General features: G+C 38.7%; 1 protein-coding gene across 1 annotated transcript in view; it reads left to right on the top strand.

Moving 5' to 3' along the window:
* Positions 1–24,854, top strand: part of COL25A1 (collagen type XXV alpha 1 chain) — a 305,105-nt gene that overhangs the window by 246,648 nt on the left and 33,603 nt on the right. Inside the window, exons 17-24 of the mRNA XM_017736775.1 lie at positions 2,739–2,771; positions 2,929–2,964; positions 6,810–6,854; positions 18,582–18,644; positions 19,133–19,201; positions 20,102–20,146; positions 22,147–22,191; positions 22,710–22,787. Of these exons, the coding sequence (XP_017592264.1) occupies positions 2,739–2,771; positions 2,929–2,964; positions 6,810–6,854; positions 18,582–18,644; positions 19,133–19,201; positions 20,102–20,146; positions 22,147–22,191; positions 22,710–22,787 (414 nt within the window). The remainder of the gene's footprint in view (positions 1–2,738; positions 2,772–2,928; positions 2,965–6,809; positions 6,855–18,581; positions 18,645–19,132; positions 19,202–20,101; positions 20,147–22,146; positions 22,192–22,709; positions 22,788–24,854) is intronic.

The following is a 24,854-nucleotide window of genomic DNA, read 5'->3' as shown; positions in this document are numbered from 1 at the left end:
CTGAACTTCATAATGCAGAAGTCTCCCATCTCTTCTAGGCTTCATATGAGTTTCAGAGGTGGGGTGGTGACGTGGGAATATATTCTGTTTGTTTGGAGTGCGCTGCTTTAACCATAACAGGTTAGAATCCTCTGCATTAATTTTTGCCAGATTTTCCAGAGCTGTGACTTGGTTGACTTTCAATATTTTTCTTCTTCTTCCCTGCCTACAAGACAATCTGCCACCCAGGAAAAAAGATACCATTCTTAGAGCAGAGCTACAGCTTAACGTTTCTGATAGGTAGCTTTGCAAACAGCACTTTCTAGAGAGCTTACAAGGGTGGTTTCTGGCAGATAATTTAGGAGTAAGCATTAAACTTGGTGTCATTACTTTACACTTGAGCTGCTTAACAGGGTTTGTGTTCTTTCCTGTTCTTCAGCATAGGGGGAAGTTTTTGCTCTGTGATCATTCTGTATAATTCCAGCATGAAGATGCCCAGCAATTTCTAAGTGGCAGAGGAAATAAGAATGACTGTTTTGGACACGTTTAATTAATTTGTTCATAAAGCAGACTTGACTATTTTTCTATATTTATTTGTATTTCTATCTGTATTGTAAGACTTATAAGGCTCTTTGTAACGACTCTTTCTAAAAGAGCTGCTGAATGTGTTCAGAGATAAGCCCAGTATCCACTCAGTTCTGGGTGTTCAGCCACATACATGTACAGACCCCTCCTGCTCAGTAAACAAGCCATTAATTCTGTGTAAATAAGCAGAGAACATTGCACTAGATCATAATGCTATAGATAGGCTTAGAGGATTTAATCCATCATTCATAAAACTTAAAAACATTTCTTTAAAAGCTTAAATAGTGTTTTGAGATAAATAATAAATTTTTGTTCATATGGTGAGAGAGTGAGATACCACGATGCAGCAGATTCAGATTTGGTATAGGAGCAGGTTCCTGTTTGTGCAAAAAATGTAGCTTTGTTTTCTGAACTGCTGTACCTAGTGACACTCAAAAATAGGGACTTGAGTCCTTGATTCTTGACCTGAGACTTTAGAATGAAAATGTCTTTGTTGAATTCTCCTACTTTGAAGACAGTGTAAATGCCAAACTTGAGTTCTTGCTTCTGTTCTTCCTCTGTAGCCTTGGTCCCTAGAAACTACCAAGTATCTTCCTTCTTTGTACATGTTTCCCTGCTAAAGTTGTTTCATTTGCAAACTGTCTTGACTCATCAGTGAATTGAGAACATACTGTACTGTAATTTTTTCTTTGATGCTCTTTTTTATACTTGCACGAAGGTGGATTATAAATATTTTGTGTCTTATCTTCTCCATATCCATCGTTGCCCTTAGAAATGTTTAACTGGTTAATGTGTCTCACTAGTTGCTTTGCCCCTTTATGGCTATAAAAGGTTCTTGAGGCTTTCAGTTGTACATGCTTGTAAGGGATATTAGGAGTGTCACTCATGCATGTCTATCAAAATGAGGCAGCTCAGGTTTCCATGCATGTATCAACCTCAATATTCTGATTTTTGTGTTTCCTTCACTCAAGAGCAAGCTGCACTAACTGTGGATTCCTGTTCTTCAGAGGCCAGTGAGCGTGTTAACTGGTAGAATTTAATTTTATAAGATAATACCAAAAAGATGCCATAGCCAAACATCTTTCTATGGCATTCACAGAGACACCAGGAATGGGTGTCCTCTATCTGTATTTTGTACAAAGAATATTAAGCATTTATACCCTGCATATACATCTTCAAAGTGTATTTCAGTACTGGCTTCTATTTTGCCTATGTAAATCACAGGCAGGCTTCTCAGGAGCTTGAAGTTGCTGCCATGTAGCAGCTTGCTACTTTCAGTGAACAATGTACAATTATTTTAAATAATGAACAGTTAAACAATTTTTCAAATAGAAGCACACTAGTTATCTTCAATAGTATATAGTCTGACTAGCAAACTTTTCAGTAGGTTTTTTTTTCTTTTTTCTTTGGCATGTTGTTTAAGAAAAAAACTGTCCTGTGCATATCACTGCCTATGAAATTCAGTCAACCCAGCAAAATGTAGGCAAATCTTTTTGAATGCTAGATGCCTTCTCAGAACAGAGACCTTTCCTGAATACGTAAATTACCGTAGCTGTCTCATCCTGTAAAGTATAACATTGCATGCTTTAATCTATCAGTTTAAATATGCTGGAGTGTTGAGGAAATAGAGCTATGACCTAGCTCCTGATGGAGATAAACTCATAGGTCACTGGAGTTTTTTTTCAAGGTAAATCTTCATTAGCACAAAAAATTTTGTCAGTTGAGACCTGACACTTGCCATCTATAAAATTAGGTCAAAATGGTCACTCATATTCTTTGTAAACAGCAGTAAATTATTTTTAATGTAGATCAGCAATTTAGAGATGTCAAAGGATGTCCCATCTTCTGGCTTTGTGAAGTACATTTATGCAACGTCTGCAATTATTACATCTACGTTATTAGTTGTGAAGTTTGAGGTTAACTGTAATAGATGTTTGGGTGAGTGAAGCTGGATCTCTCTGCATGTTCTTGAAAACAATACTGTTCCTTTTCTGAATCATACTGATGTAATTAATTAGTTAAACTCCTATGTAGCAGCACAAAAACCATGCAACCTTGCTATGCAGTTATTTTGCTATGTGATGTTGCTATACTCTTATATGATTTGTTTTATGTGTTTCCTGGGAAACTGTATATGTAGTAAGAATGATTATTTCTTGTGGATTTTGTATCAGGGTGACCCTGGCTCTTCTGCGGCTGGAATTAAGGTAATGTAGTTCTAAAGAAGTTAAACAGGGAGAAGAGGGGTGCATGTTACTTTACAGTGTCACAGATATTTTGGGTATCATTAATGTTATGGTTTTCCACAGCTCGACCTTTAATTCATTTTCCCAGATCTCATGTCTTTCATCGGTTTTCTTTTAGGGTGAACCTGGTGAATCTGGACGGCCTGGACAAAAGGTACTACTTGGAAATGTTCTGTTTCCCTTTTCTGCTGGATTTGTGATAATTTATGTTACATCTGTGTTACCAGTGGCACTTACCTGTACTGGGATGAGTCAGAGGCAGTACAATTTAGCAGCCCAATGATGTACACATTTGGTCTATGATAATTTAGTATTTTAAAAAGGCAGAGCAATGATGATACTAATGAACATGAAAAGCAATTTTGACTAACCCACCTTCCCTTCTAGCCACAGCACACTTCTTGCATTAAAAGCTTGCCCAGTTGCAGCTGGTGAGACTAACAAAGAATGGCTCTGCTCCTTGAGTGATCACAAGCTAACCCTGCATGTTTGACTACTAATCTTCAAACTCTGGTACATTGTTAGATCTCATTAGGAAGAAAATAAATATTGGTCAGAATCTCTTTCACATACACCTGTGAGGGGAATCAAACCATAAGAGGTACGTAGTGTGTTTGGAAGGACACAGACTAGGTAATGCCACTCTGTTCTTCCTTCCAGTGTAAGAAATTCCCCTGAATGCTGGGTGGCTGAGGCTGCTTCTGCAAGGAAAGGTCCTGCAGGAGTTACAATGACTGTGCTGCATGAGGCCCTCTGAAGCTGGGGAATTTGCTCTTTGAATCTACAGTACATCAAACACAGTGATTGCTGTGCCTTCAGCTCCCTTTCATAAGAGTAGGGGGCAGGTCCTGCAGGGAGAGCAAAGAGACAGTGAGAGAACTGGATCTGTGCATTGCAATACTTGGTTTCCCTCTGGAGCCATTGGCACTGTTCTTAGCTCTTACAACATTGAAAATGATCTCCTGCACACTGCTGCCAGAGTGGAACAGAGTCCTTCTGCCAGCTGAGATATTCCAGACAGACAGTCAAGAGCTAAAATTCTATATAGTGGATGGCAGGACAACCGTTTTCTAATACTCAAGGTCTTTTGGTGACTAAGAAAAACCCCAAGCCTCATATAAATAAGAAATTAAGTCTTTTTATTTAAGAAATTATAATTCTCATCAGAGACTAAACAAAGACTATTATGGTTGCAAATGCAGTTCCTTAGTAAAGTGCAGTTTTAATTAGGAAAGGTAATCAAAGTAGTTTAAAGCTACCTAATCCACAGAATCATTCAGTGTGTGCATTCTGAAGCATATGCTTTACTTGGGCAATAAACTAGAAAATGCACTTAAGCGCCTGTGGAGATTCATACTCTCATTAAGTGGCTGCCATTGAGGCAGAACTAGCAGTGATTTATCAGCAGGCTGCTGGTTCTCAGTCCCAGGCGCTCAGATTTGCTCTGATTCAGGCACTATGGATAAGTGAGAGGTATGCAGTTCAGACTTTCTCACCTTCTTTTTCACACCAAAGGAGGGCTCAGTGTCTTCCTTCCATTCACCTCATGAGTTCCCAGTATGCCACACTGGTGCCCCAGCCCCGACCATCAGCCCCCATAATATGCCTGTTCAGTGTGCCTCCTCCAGACAGGTGCCCCATGTCTGCTGCTCTGCACCCCTGCTTAGCAGGGACTTGTTCACACCACCAGAGGTTGTGGGAGGCTCTTTTTCCAACTGGAGGCACACCTCTGCCACCTACCTCATCTTGATGCTTTTCCCCTTCTCTATGTCCTATTTGTATTTCCTTCCTGTGTCTTCTTTTCTTTCTTATATTTTCCTTTTTTCCTCTTCTTCTAGTTGTCCCTTATCCATCTTCTAAGGACAAATATTTGTTGAGCTGCCCAGCTGAATACCATTTGCATGAAATGAAATGTGACAATGTTACAGCAGTCTGACAAGGCTGTTGTGGGCCATATTGTGCTCAGAGGTGACAGAATGACCCGTGCTGCTGTTATGTAATAGAGTTAGTATACAGCCTTGGTTTCTTTAAAAGTCATTCTTCTCATAAATCACACTCAGAACTTTTATATTAGGAAAGGTCCAAAAAAAAGCAAATACTATGCATTCATCTGCAGTGCTAGTTGTAACTAAGAAATAATGATTGATTTCATTGTGTTTCATATTGATGTATCTTTTAGGGGCATTTTAATTGTTTTAGATTACTGTGACTCTGAACTGGCTTTGGTGAATCTTTTCTGCTTATTATATGTGAGTGTATGGGGGTTAGCTCTGTCCCAAGACTAAATAGTGACCTATTGCAGCAATATATTACAAATTATAAATTTTCAAATTATGTGCTTACAAGTGAAATTTAGTGCTTCCACAATTAGGTGAGAAAAGTTGATGTTAATAGGCTACTCATGCAAAAAGTGGAAAGACAGAGTAGGGATTTGGAGTTAGTGCAATGGAGCATTATTCTTTTGCAAGAGTAATAACCCATTTTCTGCTTTAGAAAGTGGTAGTCAACATACCAAAAAGTAAGTGTCTGTTGAAAATGGCATCCTAGCCTCTATTCTTTCATCTGACTTTATAGTTAATATTTTGAGGCTGGAATCTTTCTTGTGCCTGTAGGCAATTTGAACAGTTAGAACTTTGGAGAAACTAAAACAGACAAAGAAGATGTTATCAGATCCTTCTATACCACTTAAAAATTATTCCATTTGGTAAAGAGATTTGCAGCCCCTCTATTGTGTTTTTCAGTTTGTGGCAGAATGCAACTTTGCCATGAGCATTTCAAGTCTATTTAATATCTCTGCCTCAAAGAAGTGTCTCTGGGTGGTGCAGTTTGATGAGCACCTATATTACGTGTGCATGTGTTTGTTTGTGTGTGTATACACTGTGTACGTGAGTGTATGAGTGTATATAAGCATGTGTGTACATGGACACATAAAATATTTTAATAGCACAGCTTGTAGGTATCAGCCCAAACCACAGAGCTGAAGTCTGGATTTCTGTAAAGCTCATGAGTGTAAAAAATCTGGAATATAGTTCAACTCGTTATAAAGGTAGAATTTGGCTTCAGAGTTCAAACCTGAGCTTCCAGAAAGTTCAGGGAATATTCAGATCCAAGGTGCTGGTTAGAATCCATCTCTATATTAAAGTAAAATCCCCAGCCTTTAAAATAATGTTTTCTTCATGTGTTATTGCTCTTTTTTTTTTTTCTGTTCATCATCTTTTTTCCCTAGACAACATCTTTCCATTTAGCTGATATCTCAAAATGACCATTTGTGAGAATGTTGTCATTCTTGTCTTAGACTAATTTCAAAATTAATGCATTCAGTTTTCAATACTTGTTACAAAATTACCTTGCAAATAGAGTTCTATAGGTCCTTTCATTGCAATTTTAAATAATCAAGGCTTTTCTGGGTAAAGCAGTAAAAGGTTATATTCCCACTATCCTTCATGACACTGTGTATATTCACAGATAAAGAACAAGCTCTGAAATGATGCTATGGATAGCTCTATAAAACTGATGGCCCGATTATAATTAGGCAGTCCTGCTTGAATTGTGCAATTTAAACCAAGCTCTTCTGAATTGCTTTGTAGCTAAATCAGACAGTTACACAGCACAATATCTAGCTCAGAGTTGAAAATGGAACAGAATTAAACATCTGTCCTAAGTACAGAACTTCAGTGGCAGTGTGTAAAATGAACCAGTGCTGCTTGTTTTCTTCTCTATTGGTGAAGGCTAATGTGAATTCTTATTTGGCTTTCCTGACATGGATTTTCAACTTGGGTGTCATCTTCACATTGAGGGTTCCCAGAAGATACCTAAGTTCTTAACATGACTCTTACTAATTGTACATTTAAGTCACTCATTTTGAAAAAATCAGTCCTGCTGGAGCTGACTAGCAATCATTCATGCTCTTTTATCTTGCTGCAGAATTTACAGGGCTGTTCACTGGATAGTGACCATAACTGGATAATGTCTGTAATATTATGTAATTTTCCTGTATAGGGTGAACCAGGCCTTCCTGGGCTTCCTGGACTCCCTGGAATAAAGGTAAATAAACTGTAGTACCTGTTGTGTTGGGGGGGAACACCACAAAGAGGGGGAAATGCAAGAATGTGGCTCAAATTGACTTAATGTATTTGTCTTACATCTTTTTCTGTGTCTCTGGTATTAAACTGGGGTTTATTACAGAAAGTTCTCACATGGAAAATTGGTTAAGTGTGTATGGGTAGGCAAACAGTATATCTTACGTTAAAATGTGAGGCAGAACATTCTAGTTATTTTTTTTTTAATATAAAATAGTAGAGGGTTTAAATTTTTTTTTTATTCAATGGAAAAGTCTTGTCATCAAAAGTTTTACTTGGTTTCCACTTCGATGTGTGCTTTCCAGTAGCAATAATCTACTGAATTAGCCAAGCCTCCAGCCGGAGAACTGCATTAATTATACACAGGCTGTGGAGACCTGGCTCTGTTGACAAAAATACTCTGTGCTCCGTTACACAGCAGTGATTTCCACTGACAAGTCAAAACGTTTTAATAATATTCCGTTCAGTATTAGCTGCAGTCCCTGACACAATACCTGGTTTAGTCCCTGGCTTCCAGTTTGTCTGGAATCTTTAGGTAAGCTGATACAAAAGACACATAGTTGGTTTAGTTCTGGCATAAGTGGTTGCATTGGGAGCTGCAGACATTTGCACAGTTTGAGCTGTAACTGTGTGATTCTGCACAGAGTGAGCAGATTCACATATCCTGAGTGAGCACAGATCAGAATGGCCACTTTTCCGTTGTGACAAAGATCATCCTTTCAGAAAACAAAATCGCTTTGAAACTTTTTCTTTGCCTTCCAGCATGAGCCTGCATATGTCTCAAGGAGACAGTTTATAGAATTTCCCCCATAACAAGGAGGATTATTCAAACACCAAACTCATGTCCACTGTGGTAGGATTCAGGATTTATCTCATGGAATGTAACACTTGCACTGATTTTCTCCAGGGACCTGTGAATTGCCACACCATTGAGGCATAATGTCCCTTCTGTGTTACTAGTGAATTATGGGAAGAATTGAGTGTGCATATTAAATTTTGTGTGTTGTAACAGCTGAAAATATATTTCCCATGGAGGTTGTTCATTTTCTGCAAGGATGAACACCATATTGAGTAGTGAAGATCATGCAGAAGAAGAGTCTTGTGTGAATAAACTATTTTTATAAGGGCCTTTGGCAGCAATCCCTATTCTGTTTACTTTAACAGTGAGCAAAGAGGTAGCTCAGCTGGAGGTCAGTGGGGCACTTGCCTGAGGCACTCATCCTGGGAACACTTGCCAAAAGCAACTGGAGTTGTGGCTGGTCTTTGGGGTTTCCATGTTCATGCAGGCCACATGTCCATGCATATAACCACTAAGTAAAAAAGTCTACATCTGAGTGGCTGCTCTGGGAAAATTACTTGTTGGCAATAAGAATGGATCAGAAGGGGAGCTTCCAGAATCACCTGAAAGACAAAATGTGAAGTGAAAAATGGATAAAGTGTGGGAGTTTTGCCCAGTGAAAATTTGTTTCCAAATTCAGTGGATACAGTGGAAAAACAGTGCAGAGTAAAATGGAATAATTTGGTCAAATATTAATCATTTAGGAAAATACTTTCTGTTTAAGTCTAGTCCAGAGGGAGGCTGGTGATGTTTCAGTGAAGAAATTTCATCTAGTGCAATTCTGCATTGAGGTGGCTACCTGTGTGTGACCTGGATGGTGACAAGCAAGCAGAATGTGCACAGGACAGAGCGAAGCATATCTGGTCACATCAGAAGTGCAGGATGGGTGCTGTTCATTTCAAGGCATTTGTAAACTCTGTTTTATTAAGCAGTCTGTAGTAAAAAACCCTCATTTTTTCTGAGTCACTGAGACTATGTTTGTGAGAAGTGGTTGCAGAAATCAGAGAATGGCTGGAATTAGGAATATGGGCACTCATCAGCAAAGGAAAAGTAGTAGTTCATCCCCTTTTCTCACCCTCCCTTTTAGCAATGATATATGTACCACCGTGGTAGGATCATTGTGTTGATTTACAAAAACAGCATCAGTGTTATCTTACAGAGAAACAAATTTCCAGTGATCTGGAGATTGATTGAAAGCTGCTTTGACATAGCAGTGCCCAGATGAGAGACTTGAGCGTGGAGGAAACCCAACTGTCTGGACTTGGAATGGTGCTGTCATCTTGTACAAAACTTACTTGAAGCAGGGATTTTTTATCCTTTTTTTTTTTTTTTTCCCCTGAGTGATCCTTGTTGTTTGTTACAATTTTTTCAGGGATTTTGAGATCTGTTCCCATACGGACTTCATAAACCTCTCAAAGATCTGTCTTTGCTATGCTATCTTAATAGTGATTTGCAGTAGTGGTATAACATCAAAGACATAGCAGAAACCTCTCACAATGTCATTGCAACATCTAAGAACTTGTTACAAAATGTAAGTTTCCATAAGGGAAATTTTTCCTAACAAACAGATTACAGCATTCTTGTGCATTTGCATGCCAGCCCAGTAGCTGTTGGCAGAGATTTTTCAGGCCTTTTCCAAACTTTTTGAGAGGTAAGGAAAAGGTTACAAGGTACAGGTTTATTCTACACATTGAAAATTCCTGGATACAGTTCTTAAATGTTAAATATTAAGTCCCCTTTTCTTTAAATCTGTTAGTTGAACTTAAAATTGCTTCCTTGTGAATGTTTCTCTGCAGTGGCAGGCTGTATTATGAAATGTTTTAGGTAACTGTGCACATGCACAGCACTCTTTGCAAAAGCTAAACCAACCTGTGCAACACAAATGCTGTGCCAGGCAGTGGACCATACTGTCCAGCTACATCTCATCTTTCTTCCCATGGCTGAACAAGCTTCCCAAGATGTTTAGTCCTGTGTGCTTCAAGTACATAAAGGATTAATGAATACTAATCACTGAGAAACTTCCAGCTTCTTAAAATGCCATTTCAATTAATTAATCAATGTTCCTGGGAACCTGTTAGGGCTTGGCTGAATGTGATACGGAGTCTGAATGAGCAGCAACATTGGACAGACAGGCGAGTATCATATCTGAATTCAGGGTATGCAGCAGGGCCTTTTATTTCTTACTTTTCTAGAGCCATTCACTATGCACATGCGGATGTTTTGGGAGTTCTTCCTGTTCCTTTTCGTTCTCTCCTCATTGTCAGTTGGTGCCATGGAGGAAACACAAGTGCAGTCAGTTATTTCCAAGACAGTGAAGAAGCTGTCTGTGACATACTGGAGAAGCATTTCTCAAGCACCTGTTGCTGTTTAGGAATGGCTGGAAACCTAATGAGCCCTGAATGTGTTCCACCTAAACTCAGAATATTAACTCATCGCTCTACTATCCCCCAACTGATGCCAAGCAGACACAGAAGTCTGTCTGTGAAACACAAACTTCGTGTGTCTGTTTTATCTCATAGCTTTTGTAGGAAGATACCTACAAAGCAGCACTTGCTTACTGTAATGGAAATCATGCATGCCCTCATTCATTGTAATGTCAGACATCTCTCAAATCCATTGCATTGCATTTTCTGGAATTTGGCCTGTACAGTTCTCACTTTCTTCACTGCAGCGAGAAGCCATCACAAAAGACAAGCCTCTTCTCAGTAACAGCACTTTTTGCAGGATCTAGATTTTCTGCGGTGTTTCTGGCATTTGTCCCTCAGTTTTTAAAACAGATACTGAACCGAGGCTTACGAGCGCATATAAATTTTTATTTTATTGTGTTCAAGAAAACTGAACTGTTGAATGGTTTGACATGAGAAGAGAAAGGCTGCTTTTGGGAAGTATGGAAAGCTTTCTGTGTTTTAAAATCCAGTGGAAGTGGCTGATTCAATAGACTTACCAGTATGCAATGCCTTGTATCTTTCTATACAATTACTTGGGATTGACTTCCCTGGGACTATGCCTGAGCAAGGTTTCAGAAAAACCTGGATAAGAACATGGGAATTTGAATCGATTTTATATCCTTTTATTTTTCTTTTTATGAAAGCAAAAGCAGCTCTAATTTTCTTCTGTACTTAAATTTCTTTCCTTTGTTCTATACCTACTCAGACATCTTACCCTCTGAAGACCGAAAGACACTCTGCTCCACAGAATGTACTTTTTTAAGGTCTAGAAGACTTGACACTACTTTCTGCCAGTTAGTTCTGTTACAAAAGAGAAATTACAGAGAAAATGAGAGAGAATTTTCAAGCTGAATGCATAGAAGTTAGTCTCCTGTTTAAACTCCTGTAGAAAAGAGAGCAACTGTTGTTGAAGCTTATGTGTTTAAGTGCTGTTCTTACCATCTGGCAGCAAAATGAAAGGAAATCTGAAGCGAATGGTAGTTCTAAGCATTTTGGTTTTGAGTCAATGCCATTTACCGCCTATAGGAAAGTTTGGTAAATTCCCCTTTTCTCACAGGAGTTCTTAGGAAGGCTGTTCACATTTTCCTAATGCATTTTTCATTTTTGGTATTTCCATTTTTCTTCCTGTTTTTATTCCTTGATAGTGTTAACAGGAAACCTGCAGGGTCTGTCTCTCTCTCCATTTCCTCCAGTACTCAGATATTCTTGCCCAGGCTTCAGTTCATCTTTATCTGATAGGTCACCATATTCAGAACTCTTTCTAGCCTGAACCCAGGAGCTGGAAGGAACCATCTGATTTTGTAACAGGCCTGTCCAAATCCTGGATACAGAGATGGGCTGAACATGCTAATTGCATCAATTGAAATTTGAGGGAATTTATTTTTCTCTGATATACACTTGCTGTAGCTGATACATATATATATAAAAATATGCAAGTGTAATCAAATTTCCAGGCTTTCATCACTCACATACAGTGTTCTTGAAAGTGGCTCCTCTGCCTGAGCTGCTGAAAATGCATACTGTAGTACAGGTTAAGTACTGGAGAGTAGGTGATAAGGATGTGTGTTCTGGGTGAAAATGAGAACTGATCTAAAAAAATAGGACTTAGCACCCGCCTTTGGTGGGCTAGGTTTCAGAAGTATCTCTTTGTGTGGGTAGGTAAAATACATTGCACACCTGTGCAATGTGTTTTGACTATATGCTTTCCATAGTGGAAGTGTATATCTGTATGTACATAGTTACATATCTAGTTTTGTTCACTGATTCCTAGCTGTCTGCTTTCCATATATTATGGCACAGATCAGTTTCATAGTGTAGACATGTAATTTCCCAGAGCTGATTTTGAGAATCAAAGCCAGAAAATGAAATCATCATTAACATTGGATAGTATGTGTGTGTCAGGAGTGCTTGTTCGGGTGTCCTTCAAGATACATGCTTCCAGTTCTTGTTAATCTCTCAGAAACTATATCCTCCAAATCTCTTATTTTCTGTCCTGGAAAATGCTAAAACATGAGGAACCAAAGCACAGAATGTTGCTTGCTCTAAAGCTATTACTGGTTGGAAGACTGAGCTTATAAGAACTACTTCACAGCAAATGTTTTATACCATAGTTTAATTTTTCTTTGTACAAAAAAAACCCCAAATCAAAATTTTTGAAAATAGTTGAATAATCAAAGTCCAACTGTATTCAGAAATCAAGTACTTTGTCATCCACAAAGAAAATTTGATACCAGTATTCTGAAATTATTTCTGTACCTCAAATACACATTTTTATAAGGCCAGAAATGAGGGTATGCAATAAAGCTCCTTACCTTTCAGAAGAGCAACAAAAATTCCTTAGATTTGTCATCTAACTCTTTTCTAACAGAAACAATTTGGGGCCAAACACTTCTTCGCAGTTCAGTCATTGAAAAGAATTAAAAATTAGGTGCTCCTTAAAACAAGTGGTGTTATTCTATCCTCAGAAATAGTTACCATGCTGACTTGAATTATAATTAGCCTATAAGAAGTCCCTTATATGATGCAGAATTAATGGATGCAGAATTAATCAAAATCATTACTAGTTCTGATAGCACTCTCCCAAAGCAACATACTTTCTAAGCAGACAGAACTTAAAAGCAAGAAGAAAATGAGGCTCACTAAAAAGCAACGTATGTCATACAAAGTGAGGCTTGTTGTGAGACCTCAGGGTTTTAGCCAGGTTGTTTAGCCAGGTTTTACTTCTCTAACTCCAAATGAATCATAAAGTCTAAATACGCATTTGGAAATTCTAAACCACAATTGTTTTTCTAAGTTTAGAGCCTGATTAGGGAGTAAAGATATTGTTTCAAATGCGATGAGTGAGCCAGACAACCTGTTTTAACTGGCAGTTTCTGGAGCCAATTCTAAAGTGATATGAAAAGCCTTAAGAAAGACCTTACAAAATGGGGTTAGGGTTGTTTTTTTAAATCAGATTTCCTTGTACCTTGTTCATTTCCTTCTTAGGAGCTGAATATTGTAGTCCTCCTGAGATTAAAATTCCCATGGACATTAGGCTATATATAAAGTCCCTCTAATGCCCTTCACAGTGACAAAGTACTCTGAATTGTATAGTCTAAGGCCAGCTGAGTTTCTGAGAAATTGCTTCACTGGAACTAAGTGCTGCAGGCAGAGGGAGGACATGAGCAAGCACAGCTTCATTGACCACCATGGATTGCTCTGTTACAAGATCCTGAGAATTTGGCCCTCACACATCTCCAGAGTGGAGGAGTGCAGTATTTTGGTTAGATAGCAACCTCAAAAACAAAGTTTTTTTAGGACAGCAGATGGCAACTTCCGGAAAATCAGCACAGGTACCCATGAACCAAATCAAATTTATTACAGCTTCACAGCTGTTCTCCAAATTGTCTTGCATCTGGGTTTGGGGTCTTTTTTGATAGCTCTTCTATATAACTCCGCCTTGGCAGGATTCTTTCAGTAGAGTTAGGTGAGAAAGGGCATCATACTGTTTTTGTTTTAAATATGCTCTAAGTGAGCCAGCGTAACACTGAAGACAAGCACTGGTCTCTTGATGTGATTAAAATGAGGACCCTTCCACATCAGTGCTTGTGAGAAAGGAGCTTTGGCATCTCCCGAAGTCTGTGACTCTTGAAGAATTTGTGTGCTGGCCCATGCCAGACACAGGAATTTTTGGAGAACCACTAGACCTGCAGGCAGGTGTTTGTAATTTCCAAGCCTGTCCAAAGCGGTGTGTTGAAGCATGGTTGTGGTTTTCCTCCAGTCCACACAGCTAGGTTCTCTGTTTATGGAAAAGGTGGGATGCATCAGCCTTTCCAGAATCCTCCACAGAAATTCGGGATGCTTTGGCATGGTTTGCCAACACAGAGGTGTGCACACAGGAGTCTTGACCTTGGTACATTTGGATTTTCAAGAGAATGCCGGGGAAGGGTGTTTGTGTGTGTCCTGCCTTGTGGCAGACCTGCAACTCAGCCAGGAGGCACAGAACTTCCATGGTCTTGGCAATGGGGCCAACACTGAACAAAATATTTCAGGACCAGTGAACTATGTAATAAAGGTCAGAGTTAGACATTTAAATTTCCCTGGCTAGTTCTAGTGCGTAGCACTAGATGAGAATAAGGATTGAAATTACATTCTCCTTTCAAAGTCATGGTCTAAAGGTTGGTTTAGTCACATTTCTGTAGCACAGAAGAAATAGTGTAATAATCTGATGTAGCTGTAATATAGTAGGGTAACCATGAGGCTTACAAGTAGGATAGCAATTTCAGAAATGGAAGTGAATTTATTTTATTGTTATAGGAAAGTTGTGGTTTGGATGCCTTTCTGCAGCACAGGTTTCTTTTTTAGGAATTCATTGATCTGATTGTGAAAACGTGTGGTATAGTCATTACAAGAATGATTAAAGGAGGAAGAACCTTCTGTGGGATAACAGTGTACCCAACAACTGCTGTTCTCTGCTGAGTGCATGCATCACCATAAAGCTTTGTATTTCAGGCACTGGGAGAGGACTAGGTGTGTCTGTGAGAGCAAAGTTTCAAAGAATGGTGGTGGTGTGTGTCCCAGCTGTGCAATGAAGGCTAATTCTGACCAAATACGGTATTAGAACTACATTGTCAATAAACATCTGCCAAATTAGTGATGTTTAAAACAGAAATGAACAGTGAAAATGGTATTTCAACTGCTGTACCTTTTTTAAGCAGAAGTCCAAGTTTTAGGCAATTATGGGTTCTGTAAAACTTAAAAGATGACACTGAGAGTGAACTAAAGCGCTTCTTAGGGTTAACCTCTAATATTAAAGCTAGCCTCTGCTTCAGCCCATAAAAGCTTTGATCATCATGAAAACCAGTTATAATTATACCTAGATAATAATCCTCATAAAAAATCTGACTGTCGTCTGAAGTAAATTACAAGGTGACTTTTTAATATTAAATTCTGATCGAGCTCACATTACACTAGGTTTACAGCATTTTAGGGCCCTTTTCTGTTTCAGACTGTTGTAAGATGTGAACATGAACATTAACAATGTTTGTGAGTGGTAGTATATAATTTGCTATCTGACCCATTACTATTTCCACAGTCAACAAATACTTGAGAATGAAAATGAGCGTGCATGGAGGTAGTCTCTTAAAATATTAACACATAAAGGCACTAAAAATTATTCTTAATATCATAATACATCACTTCTGTAAACTGGTAGAAATTCACAAGCTTAGTTTTGTTTTTTTTTAACTAAGCTGCCTGTGTTGTGATTAATACAAATTGCTCCAAGTCTAACAGTAGATGGAGTTTGAACGTTGAAATTTGCCTTGTTGGCATCTTGTGCAATGCGATTATTTCATAATCTTCAAAAATTTCATAAGCAGTGATTTCATAACTATGCCAAACAGTTGAACTAAAATGAATTATAGAGTCATCACTTGCAGATGGCTTTCTATACAGCTGCCAAACAGTATTTCACATGGAGGAGTTCCTTACTTTTCTTTCAAAATGTAACTGATTAACTCCTCTTTCCAGATTTTGTGTTCCCTGCCCCAGCTTTAGCAGGCAAAGAAGATTACTGTACATTCTAACTAGATAAAACTTCGATTTTATTGTAAGAAGCTGTAGTGAGATGTTTGGAAAAGTATTACAAGTCTTAGTTACTCTGATTCCTTGCGTTCCTCTCAGCATTTCACGGTAGTGCAGAACAAATTCTGAGTTCATTTAAGTTAGAGACTTAAGAACAGGAGGTGCCTCAGCAAACACAAGAGCTGCAATGTTGTCAAACCACAGTGCCCTCCCAAGCAAGCCTTTGCTCTTGGCTTTCCTGCAGCTACATGCCAGCTAAATCATACATGTCATACATTCACAACAAAAAACTAAAGCCCTTAGTTCTTGATTTTCTAACCACATTCCTCTACTGCTCTGGAATCTTGTTTGTGTCATGGACTAATCATAAAGGTCTTTTCCTTGACTTTGCATAACAGGGACACCAGCATGCCTTACAGAGAGGAAACTGTTCTCTTTACATTTGCCCCAACATTGGCAGTGCCAATTTTGATAGATTCCTTTTTTTTTTCTTTACTATCTGAATGGCATAAAAGATACCATAAAGCATGAAGTCAGCAGTATTATGGCAGGATGCAGAAGTATATCCAATGAGCATTTTACTTAATGCTTTGTGCTGTGGTTACACTCAAGAGATTTGAAATATTAGAGAAGACATAGCTTAGTTTCAAATCATTCAAACATGTCTTTCTACTTAGAAGCTTAGTTCAGATGGCAAATCAGATCTGTCTTTAAATCTACTTATCCTCTCTAGCACTGGATAGAGGGAGAAATGCATGTTTTTCTTAATGTAGCCATGTTTTAACGACTGCAGTTTGTTTCATGTGGGATAAGAATGCACTGTTGGATCATGTTCAGCTTGGCATCCACCGTAGCTGCTGCGTCTTTCCCAGCGGAGCTGCTGCTCACCCAGTCAATTCCTGGTCTCTGCTGACACACCACTTCTTCCACTCCACATTTCAAAACATTTTAAAGCTCTGTGTCATATGAGACCTGTATTCTACTTATGCTAATTGAGCCACAAGCTTATTCCATTATCAATTCCTCTAGCTTTTGCAAAGCATCTTTTTCTTCTCTTTTTAGAGATTTTGGGGGAAGGAGGGGCTTCTTCTTGGACTTTGGCCAGAAGTTTTCTTGTGGTATACAACTGGTATAGTCCAGAGCAGAGAGAAGAATTTGACTCAAAAACTGCATTAACCTTTGAGTGACTTCTAAGCCTTACCACTGAAAAGAATCACGTAGTCACTGCATATTTTTTCTGCCTGAAGTCATAAGAAGCCAGCCAAAAAATTAGCCCAGGCAAATTCAGTATTAAAACAGTATGGGGCTACTGAGTACCCTCTCATTCTAAAACAAGTGATTGAAGCTGCATTGTTCTTCATTTACTGACATTAAAGTGCTTCCATCTGCATGACAACCTTACGTTACTCTTGCTGGTGTGTACTAATATGAAGACTCATATTAACTCTAAGTTTTTGTCTTGTGAGAGCAAAAAAAACCCCACGTGCTTTGCTGTGACATGTTTGTCTCAGTTTATTTCTTTGCCATATTTTGAACCATGGCCAGCTGGAACGTCATGTGAGAAAGCTCATTATTTACTTGTATTTTTTTATAATCTTAAGTGGAGGTCTGTGGGAGCTTGCTGTGGTCCTTGATATAACCACAGGAAAGATTTCTTTAACTGTTAATGATGGATTGCTGATGAGAGCACAGATGAATGTGCAAGAATACTTCCTAATTTGCTCACCATGTGCAGCATACCTGTATTTCTGAGGGGAAGAGATGAAGAGAAATAGTAATTAACTGCTCATATGCACTGTCTCTGTATATTGTCAATAATGATATCACTACAGGATTATGATCTGTCTGTCTTCTAGCTATTTGATGGGTAATTTTTAGTCATTAAGTTCAGGGTTATTGCTAAAAAGCTAATAAATAAATATTAAGTGGGTTACATAACTGATTTTAAAATATACAGTAGCTTGTGGATATATCTTCGTGATTCAAATATATCTGAAAAAATGCAAGGTTAAATAGTAGGAAGCCTTCTTCAGGAGAATTTGTGAAAGAAAGCATATGGCTTATTAATCTTGCATTATCTCCCTTTAGGCATGGAGATAGGTAATAAAATATAGCCTTACTCTTCTGCTCAGTGCTGCTTCTGCTGCAAGTCTACTCTGTTCTTGCTATTTGTCTGTCCTGTTTGTACAAATGAATGGGAAGGAAGGAGGCAGAACAGAGAGGGAATGAGGAGAGCTGTGCCTTATTCCCAGCTGTTCACAGCCAGAGAAGTTGTCTGGCTGCAAAGAACTGAAGTATTTTACTGTCAGAATGAGGAGGGAAAGTACCATGGTACTGCAAGTCTCTGACTTGAAAGGAGATTCAGCACATCCCAACGGTACCATCTCCATTTGTCATTGCTGTGTCACACACCATTCCTGCCCATCCATTCACATGCTGCAACCGGAAACTACCTCATAACACATGACTGAAATGGACTGTCCCTTTTTAAATTTAGGAAAACTCAGATCTCTCCTCCTGCCTTCAGTCTTGCTTGGATATTAGTTTGGTGTGTTACATTACAGACCAGGTTGCATATTAACAGTCCTTAACCTCATAAACCCCACGTTTGACACCTTCTGCTTCATTTGCATCTCATGTGCTGCGTGGCGTCTTGCTACAGGAATTTATGGTGATGAAAGTTACCCATGAAGAAAAGTACTTCTATATAACTATGCTGCATCACAGCCAGAGAGCTGCAAGCAATACAGGGAAAAATACTACCCAAAATAAACTTGTGTTATTATAGTTGCATACTGCTTAATAAGTAATCCAGCATTCCTCTCATATTGTGTTTTTAAAGGGTGAACCAGGTTTCATTGGTCCACAAGGAGAACCTGGGTTGCCAGGGCTACCAGGAACAAAGGTAAGGGTAATGGGCCATTGCGCTGCTGTGAAGCCCCTAAAGCTGATGTCAAATTCAACTTCCCTCGGCAAGTAACAGATACTGAGACCACTGTTGGAGAAAATGTGAAAAGTCATGGACCAGTGCTATGAGATAGATACATAGATATTCATATTGGTGCCCTCAAAAAATGTGAAGGCAGATGTTCCATCATAACTTTAATTAATAAAGCATCTTTTTTCATGTTAGAATCCCCAAATTTACTTGTTCAAGAGGCAGAATAGGCATGACTGAAGAAAGTATAATTTCATAAATGTGAGGGGTTTTAGGAAAATGGCTTAAAAGTGTGTGCAGGGAATAGAACTTTGATACTACGCACCAGATTCTGAAAATACAGATAGACTAAACCTCTGATTCTTCTGTTGTCTTGGTTTCTTTGATCCTGCTCAGTTGGTGATACGCTAAAGGCTGCCCAGTATTTTGTGATATATGTGTATCTGTTGCAATAGGGTGACAGAGGAGAGGCAGGCCCTGTTGGGAAGGGTGAGCGAGGTGAACCTGGAATCCCTGGACCAAAGGTCAGTCTGATTTTACATTGGAAATGTTTTCTTAGTTTTACACCTATGAACACATCTCTGCCTGCTGAAAGATAGAACAAAACTTGGTGAGTGAGGTTTTAAATGAAAATTCTGTCTAATACTCTACTTCAGTCCAGAAGACAATGGCAGTTTTGTATTCACAGCTGTGAAACTGCAGTCTGAATGGACTCTTATTTGGTCTACAAAGTAAAGACACTACCTACATACACTGTCATGGAATTGGCCTAATTCATTCCAGCTGAAGTACTGACCTCCGGGTCCCTAACTTTCAGCATCGAAGTTTGAACTCTTTGACCAGTGTAGCTATTGAATGCAGAGAAAATCCATTTTGCATGCTGTTTTCTAACTCTTTAAGAAAGAGATCTAACTACATTTTAGCATTGTCTCAATATTTCCCCTGGTGTTGATCCTGTCAAGTTTTTCTTTCCTATTGCATTTTGAAAACAGTAAGGTTAATTTTGTGCTCCTTGGCCAGTGAGTTTGTATTCACCTGGCCTGTTGGGAAAAGAAGTTGTGTTCATATTTTATTTTAATCTCCTTATGTTAGAATATTTAACTATCTTCTCTATCTCTTGGCTATCATTTCTCAGGAGCAATGGAATGACATCATTCATTCCTGAAAACCAGTGATAATGATGCCTACTCTTTACTAATGCCGATACTACTTTTCCTTTGGAAGGGTGGAATCTATGACCATTGCACTCTGGAGTTAAAGAATATATTAATCTGGGTGCTGTTAAATTAAATGCCTTTAAAGATTATCTTGGTAGTATCAAATAAAGTATTTCTGCTGTTCCAAACTGTAGTTAGCCATTACTAATTTCTTTTTCTCTGCACTCCCATTTCTCTACCATTTTTCTCCCATCTTGCTTCAAACAGGGGAAAACAGGTGAACCTGGATCTAGAGGCCCCAAAGGGTCAAAGGTTAGTAGTAGAGAAACTGTCTTTAGGGAACTAATTAACACAATGATTTTTAGGATCAATTATTTGCAACATTTCACAGAAACTTCACTTGCCTCTTTTAAAGAACCTGTCACAATCTGCAGTGTTCTTTATAAGTGAAATCTTCTGACCTTCAATTGTAGCTAAAAAATTTTGTCAAGTCATATGGGGTTTGAACACTGTGATTCTTCTAATCCTTCTTCTGTTATAACGTCCATTCCACTCTGTTGTTTTTTTCCTCCTGCAACTTGGTTTCTCTCTGTGTAACTGGTGTGTGTTAGTCCTCCCACATGCCAGGACCCAACACCTGAGTGTGCTGTTACTGGGTTTGCAATAATTTTGTGGATCCACACTTTGGTGAGCTAGGAATACTGCAGGCTGAGATATGATGGCCAGAAGTCCTACAAAAGCAAGAGTTGTTGATTGCATTACTGTTTTAAAAAGACTACTTTGATTATATCTATGTACCCATCTGTCTGTCTATAGGTATAGCTGGTCCACATATATGGAGAGAGAGAGAAAATGTACATTTTTCTATTGCTTTATCTGCTGTGCAAGTACTGTTCCCACTGGATTCCTTCTTGTTACATGATGGAGTCAAAGCAAAACGAAAATGTGTTTGTGTAGGTGATTACTGAGTCTAGTGTCAAAATAAGGGTGACAGGACAATGTAGGCCGGTGTGATGCTGTTTGCAGGACTTGTAAAGTGCTTGAAGGGTGGCCTTAAGTGCTTAAGGATGTGATTAAACAAGTGCCATTTAACCTCATTCATTCCCACCAGAAAGAAGCACTGGAAGGCAAGGGAACTGATGACAGGATTAAAGTATCAGAGTGAGAGTAGAAGAGTAAATCAGCCTCTCATTTGACTGCAGTACCTGGGCACCTCCCACATGCACCAAAATTATAAATATATCCCCTTTAATTCCTTTTTTTATCAAGAAAGGATATGCAATTTTCATTTTACCTGCATACCTGTGATGAAAATCTGGCCCACTGAAGTCGGCCTAATGGTTGGGAACTGCATTTTTTAACAGTTCCAGTGACATGTTCACTAGCTGCTGTGAAGGCAGCACCAAAAGGAAAGGCAGATGGCACAACCTTGATCATGCCCTGCCACCAGCCTGCTCTCCTTCATTAGCTTCATTATGCCTTCATTAGCTCTATGAAAGTTTTCTGGTTTCTTTGTGTTCGGTTACCACTGGTGAGTTAATGATTCTTCCCTGACTTTTACCAAAAAGTTCTCTAGATTTCAACAGGAGCAAAAGTTGCAATTTTTACCCATATTAATTTTGAGCAATATAAAAATATAAGAAAGTAACCATGAAATAAAATTAATTGTGGATGCTGGGTTGTGAATGCATACATGTTTGAAATTCCCATAATTTGAAACGTACTACAAATAGCCAGGAAGAAAAAACTGTGTGTAAGCTGGTAGTGATCTTAAGCCTGTCACAGAAAGAGCATCAAGAAACTCTTAAATCTGACAGCACTGTTGTATTTGTAAGGGTGGCAGTGTCTCAGAGCAGGGAAGTTCAGGAGGTTAGTGGAGGCATAATCACAGAAAGAAAAGTTTATACGTTTTGAAACACACATTTGAAGAAGTTTTTGACTGCTTTCAGCCTGAGTGATTTCATTTCTCTAGTATTCTCTTCAAGCTTTCGGTAATAGTGTCATTAAGAATAGGGGATGTTACACAAATCAGTTAATTGGTAACTGCCCCTTTTTTGGTTCTTTGGGATTTTTTTATTGCAAACTGATGTAATACTCTAATAATTCACACAGAATCAAATACATCGTTGTCAATTCTACCACTACGTAGACTTTGAAGGACTTTTTCCTTTCATTAAATAAGATTCACATTCTGTTTAGGATGAGAGGCCCTGTGAACCAGTTCATATAAGAAAACATATTTAAAAAGGGAAGAACTATGTGATACATTTTCAAATGGCGTATCTGTTTTTTCAAATACCGTTTTTACATAGGGTGATACAGGTGAGAGAGGTGACACGGGATCTGCAGGTCCACGGGTAAGTCTACTTCTCATGTGAGCTCTTTGTTTTGTACTCTTAGATTCAGTCCATGTGAACTGAAATTGTAGCAGTAGTTAAAACTCCAGGTGAAACTGAGCACTTGACACTGTTGGAACGTGGTTGCCAACTGGCCTTTAATATGACTAACATCACTTGCCACTATTTGAAGCAGTCTCACATCCACAGTTTGTGGGCAGGATGTTACAAGCCAGATGTTCTGACATTGTTCACAGCCACTACAGAACTGGAGTGTAGGAACTGCTTAAATGTCTCCCCTCAGAGGTTTCATGTATTTGCTTTCCCGCTGCAGCACAAGTCACTGGGTACTGACTTGCTTATTTATCATTATAAAAAAAATATTTTCCTTTAAATGCTAACTTCCATGTTTTGTGGTAGTATATTGTAACTATGTTAAGAGTCCAACACCACAAAATAAAGTCAAAGCATGTGTCAATAGTTAAGAGTTTAAAATAGTCTTCGGTTGTCTCCAGATTTTAATGGAAAATGTATTACAGGGACCACCTGGACAGAAGGGTGATCAAGGTGCAACAGAGATAATTGATTATAATGGCAATATCCATGAAGCTCTGCAGGTATGCAAACATAACAAGGGTGAATTGGCTTACTCTGGTCTGGGAAAAAGTAGTTTGACAGCATTGTATTTCTCTTTTGCCTAGAGCTTGAAAACATTTTGTGTGCAAAATTGTTGAGCTTATTAATCAGGAATCGCTTTCTATATTTGGAAACCAGGTTTTCTGTTTGGTGCTAAGACAAACTGTTTCCCTGATACAAATTATCTGAGTGAATTAGTTTCATGTTCCCTGGAGAGTATTGACATCATCTAATGAGGACAAAACTAATTCATTGCTGGCTTTGGTGTTCAGTGCTGAATTAGTGTAATAAACTACATACACAGGTTTAACAGAAGTGTCTGCTTTTCAATTCATGTGTTATAATATTGACATTTCTCTTTTCCCTTGTTTTCCTCCTCCTCTTCATATAAAATGCAAAGAGCAGAATATTTGGGATTTGGAAACCATGTAACATGGCTCCATTAGCAAGCTGTGGATTCAATCAGCAACTTGAGTACATTAAGTAGACCAAGTACCAGTCTTCTCACTTATTCATTTCTGGAAAACCTATTTTGACTGGTGTGCAGAAAAGTGTGGAGGATTAAAGTGGGGTTACAAAAAGAGTGAATGGGTGTTTGCATAAAAGCAAAGGACCAAGATGACATATGTCATTGCAGTCAAGGTGATTTACATTGCTGCATACTCAGATGCAAATTCTTTGCAGTATAACTCCACGAAAGTGAATGGCTTGCTTATGTGAAACTGAAGACTGGATTTGGCTCATTGTGCCTCTGATCACTTTCTCACTGCAGCCGGTGAACTTTTTTTCTTGCATTTACTCAGTGGGAGTGGGCAAATGTCTGACCAGTCATTTGGTTTTCAAGACTCTTTCAAAAAATAAAAAGTCTCACTGCCTTTACTAAAATCTCAGAGCCGTGTATGACGCTAAGGCTGCATCCACTCTTTCATTGTGTCTGTGGGGAAGTCTGCACAGGCATGTTTTGAGGCTCTGCATTATGTTTGCCTCATTTGGTTTGCTTGTAAGGGAATTCAGACACACAACTTTCAGTCATCCAAATCCCTCTCTGGGTTCCATGCCTAAAGTAGCCTGAAATTAATGTTGTGTATTACCAGACAGAGATTTACCAGGGGTTTCAGCCCCTCTATCTCCTGTATTCTGTCTTTGTATTGTAACTCTGGCATCAGTCTTACTTTCAAGCTTCCTCAGAAAAGCTGCAGCACATAAAGAAGCCTTAAAAGTGGACTAAAGCCTTTTGCAGTGGTTGAAACATATTAGAAAGCCTTTATCCCATTGCAAATCATTCCAAATGTCATCACCTTCTGATCCAGGGCAACAAATAATTGATATTAATGGGAATGACTATGCAGGGAGGGTATAAGTAAGATTATATAGGATCAGTCGAAAATATCCTTGCCAAATCCAGCACAGTCCTTTCAGATGGCAAACACCCATTCCTAAGTCTCCTGGTGCCAAATTCTTAGGGGCTCTGAGATTTGCAGTTCTCTCACAGAAGTACATGAGAACTTCCAGTGCTCAGCACTGAGCTGTGAACTTGCACAGAATTTGGCCTGCGGATTTAAGAAGTTGACGAGTTTGCAAGATCTGAGCTGCTTGTCTCATGTTAGAATTTAGTAATAAATCATGAAGCAGTCTAGCAATTTAGTTACTTTGCCTTGTGCCTCCTATTCAATCTTAAAATTGTCATCGTGAATTGTCATCGTGGTTTGAGCAAGAGCCCTGCTGCGAGTATGTGGCTTTCACTTGCAGGACCAAATACAAAATTAATCTCTCTGTCAAAATTGCTCTTCACACCTGTGCTGCGGAATTTCCCAGGGCAAAAAGCAGTAGTCTCAAAATTTTAATCTTTGTAGGAGCTACAGCATTAGATATTAAAGTATCTGCCACTGTAAAGGAATCTGTTACTGTGAACACGTAAACAGTACTTTGCAATGGTTATTTTAGGTTTTCATACCTAGATAAACTGAACTTCTCGGTGTTTTTAAGGTTACTGATATATTTCCGTTAATATGTTTAAATTCAAAGGATATGAGTATATTAAAGCCATG

This window comes from Corvus brachyrhynchos, unplaced genomic scaffold (assembly GCF_000691975.1).
Source record: "Corvus brachyrhynchos isolate BGI_N302 unplaced genomic scaffold, ASM69197v1 scaffold175, whole genome shotgun sequence".
In the NCBI taxonomy this organism is placed as follows: Eukaryota; Metazoa; Chordata; class Aves; order Passeriformes; family Corvidae; genus Corvus; species Corvus brachyrhynchos.
This window is presented reverse-complemented; position numbering and strand designations above follow the sequence as displayed.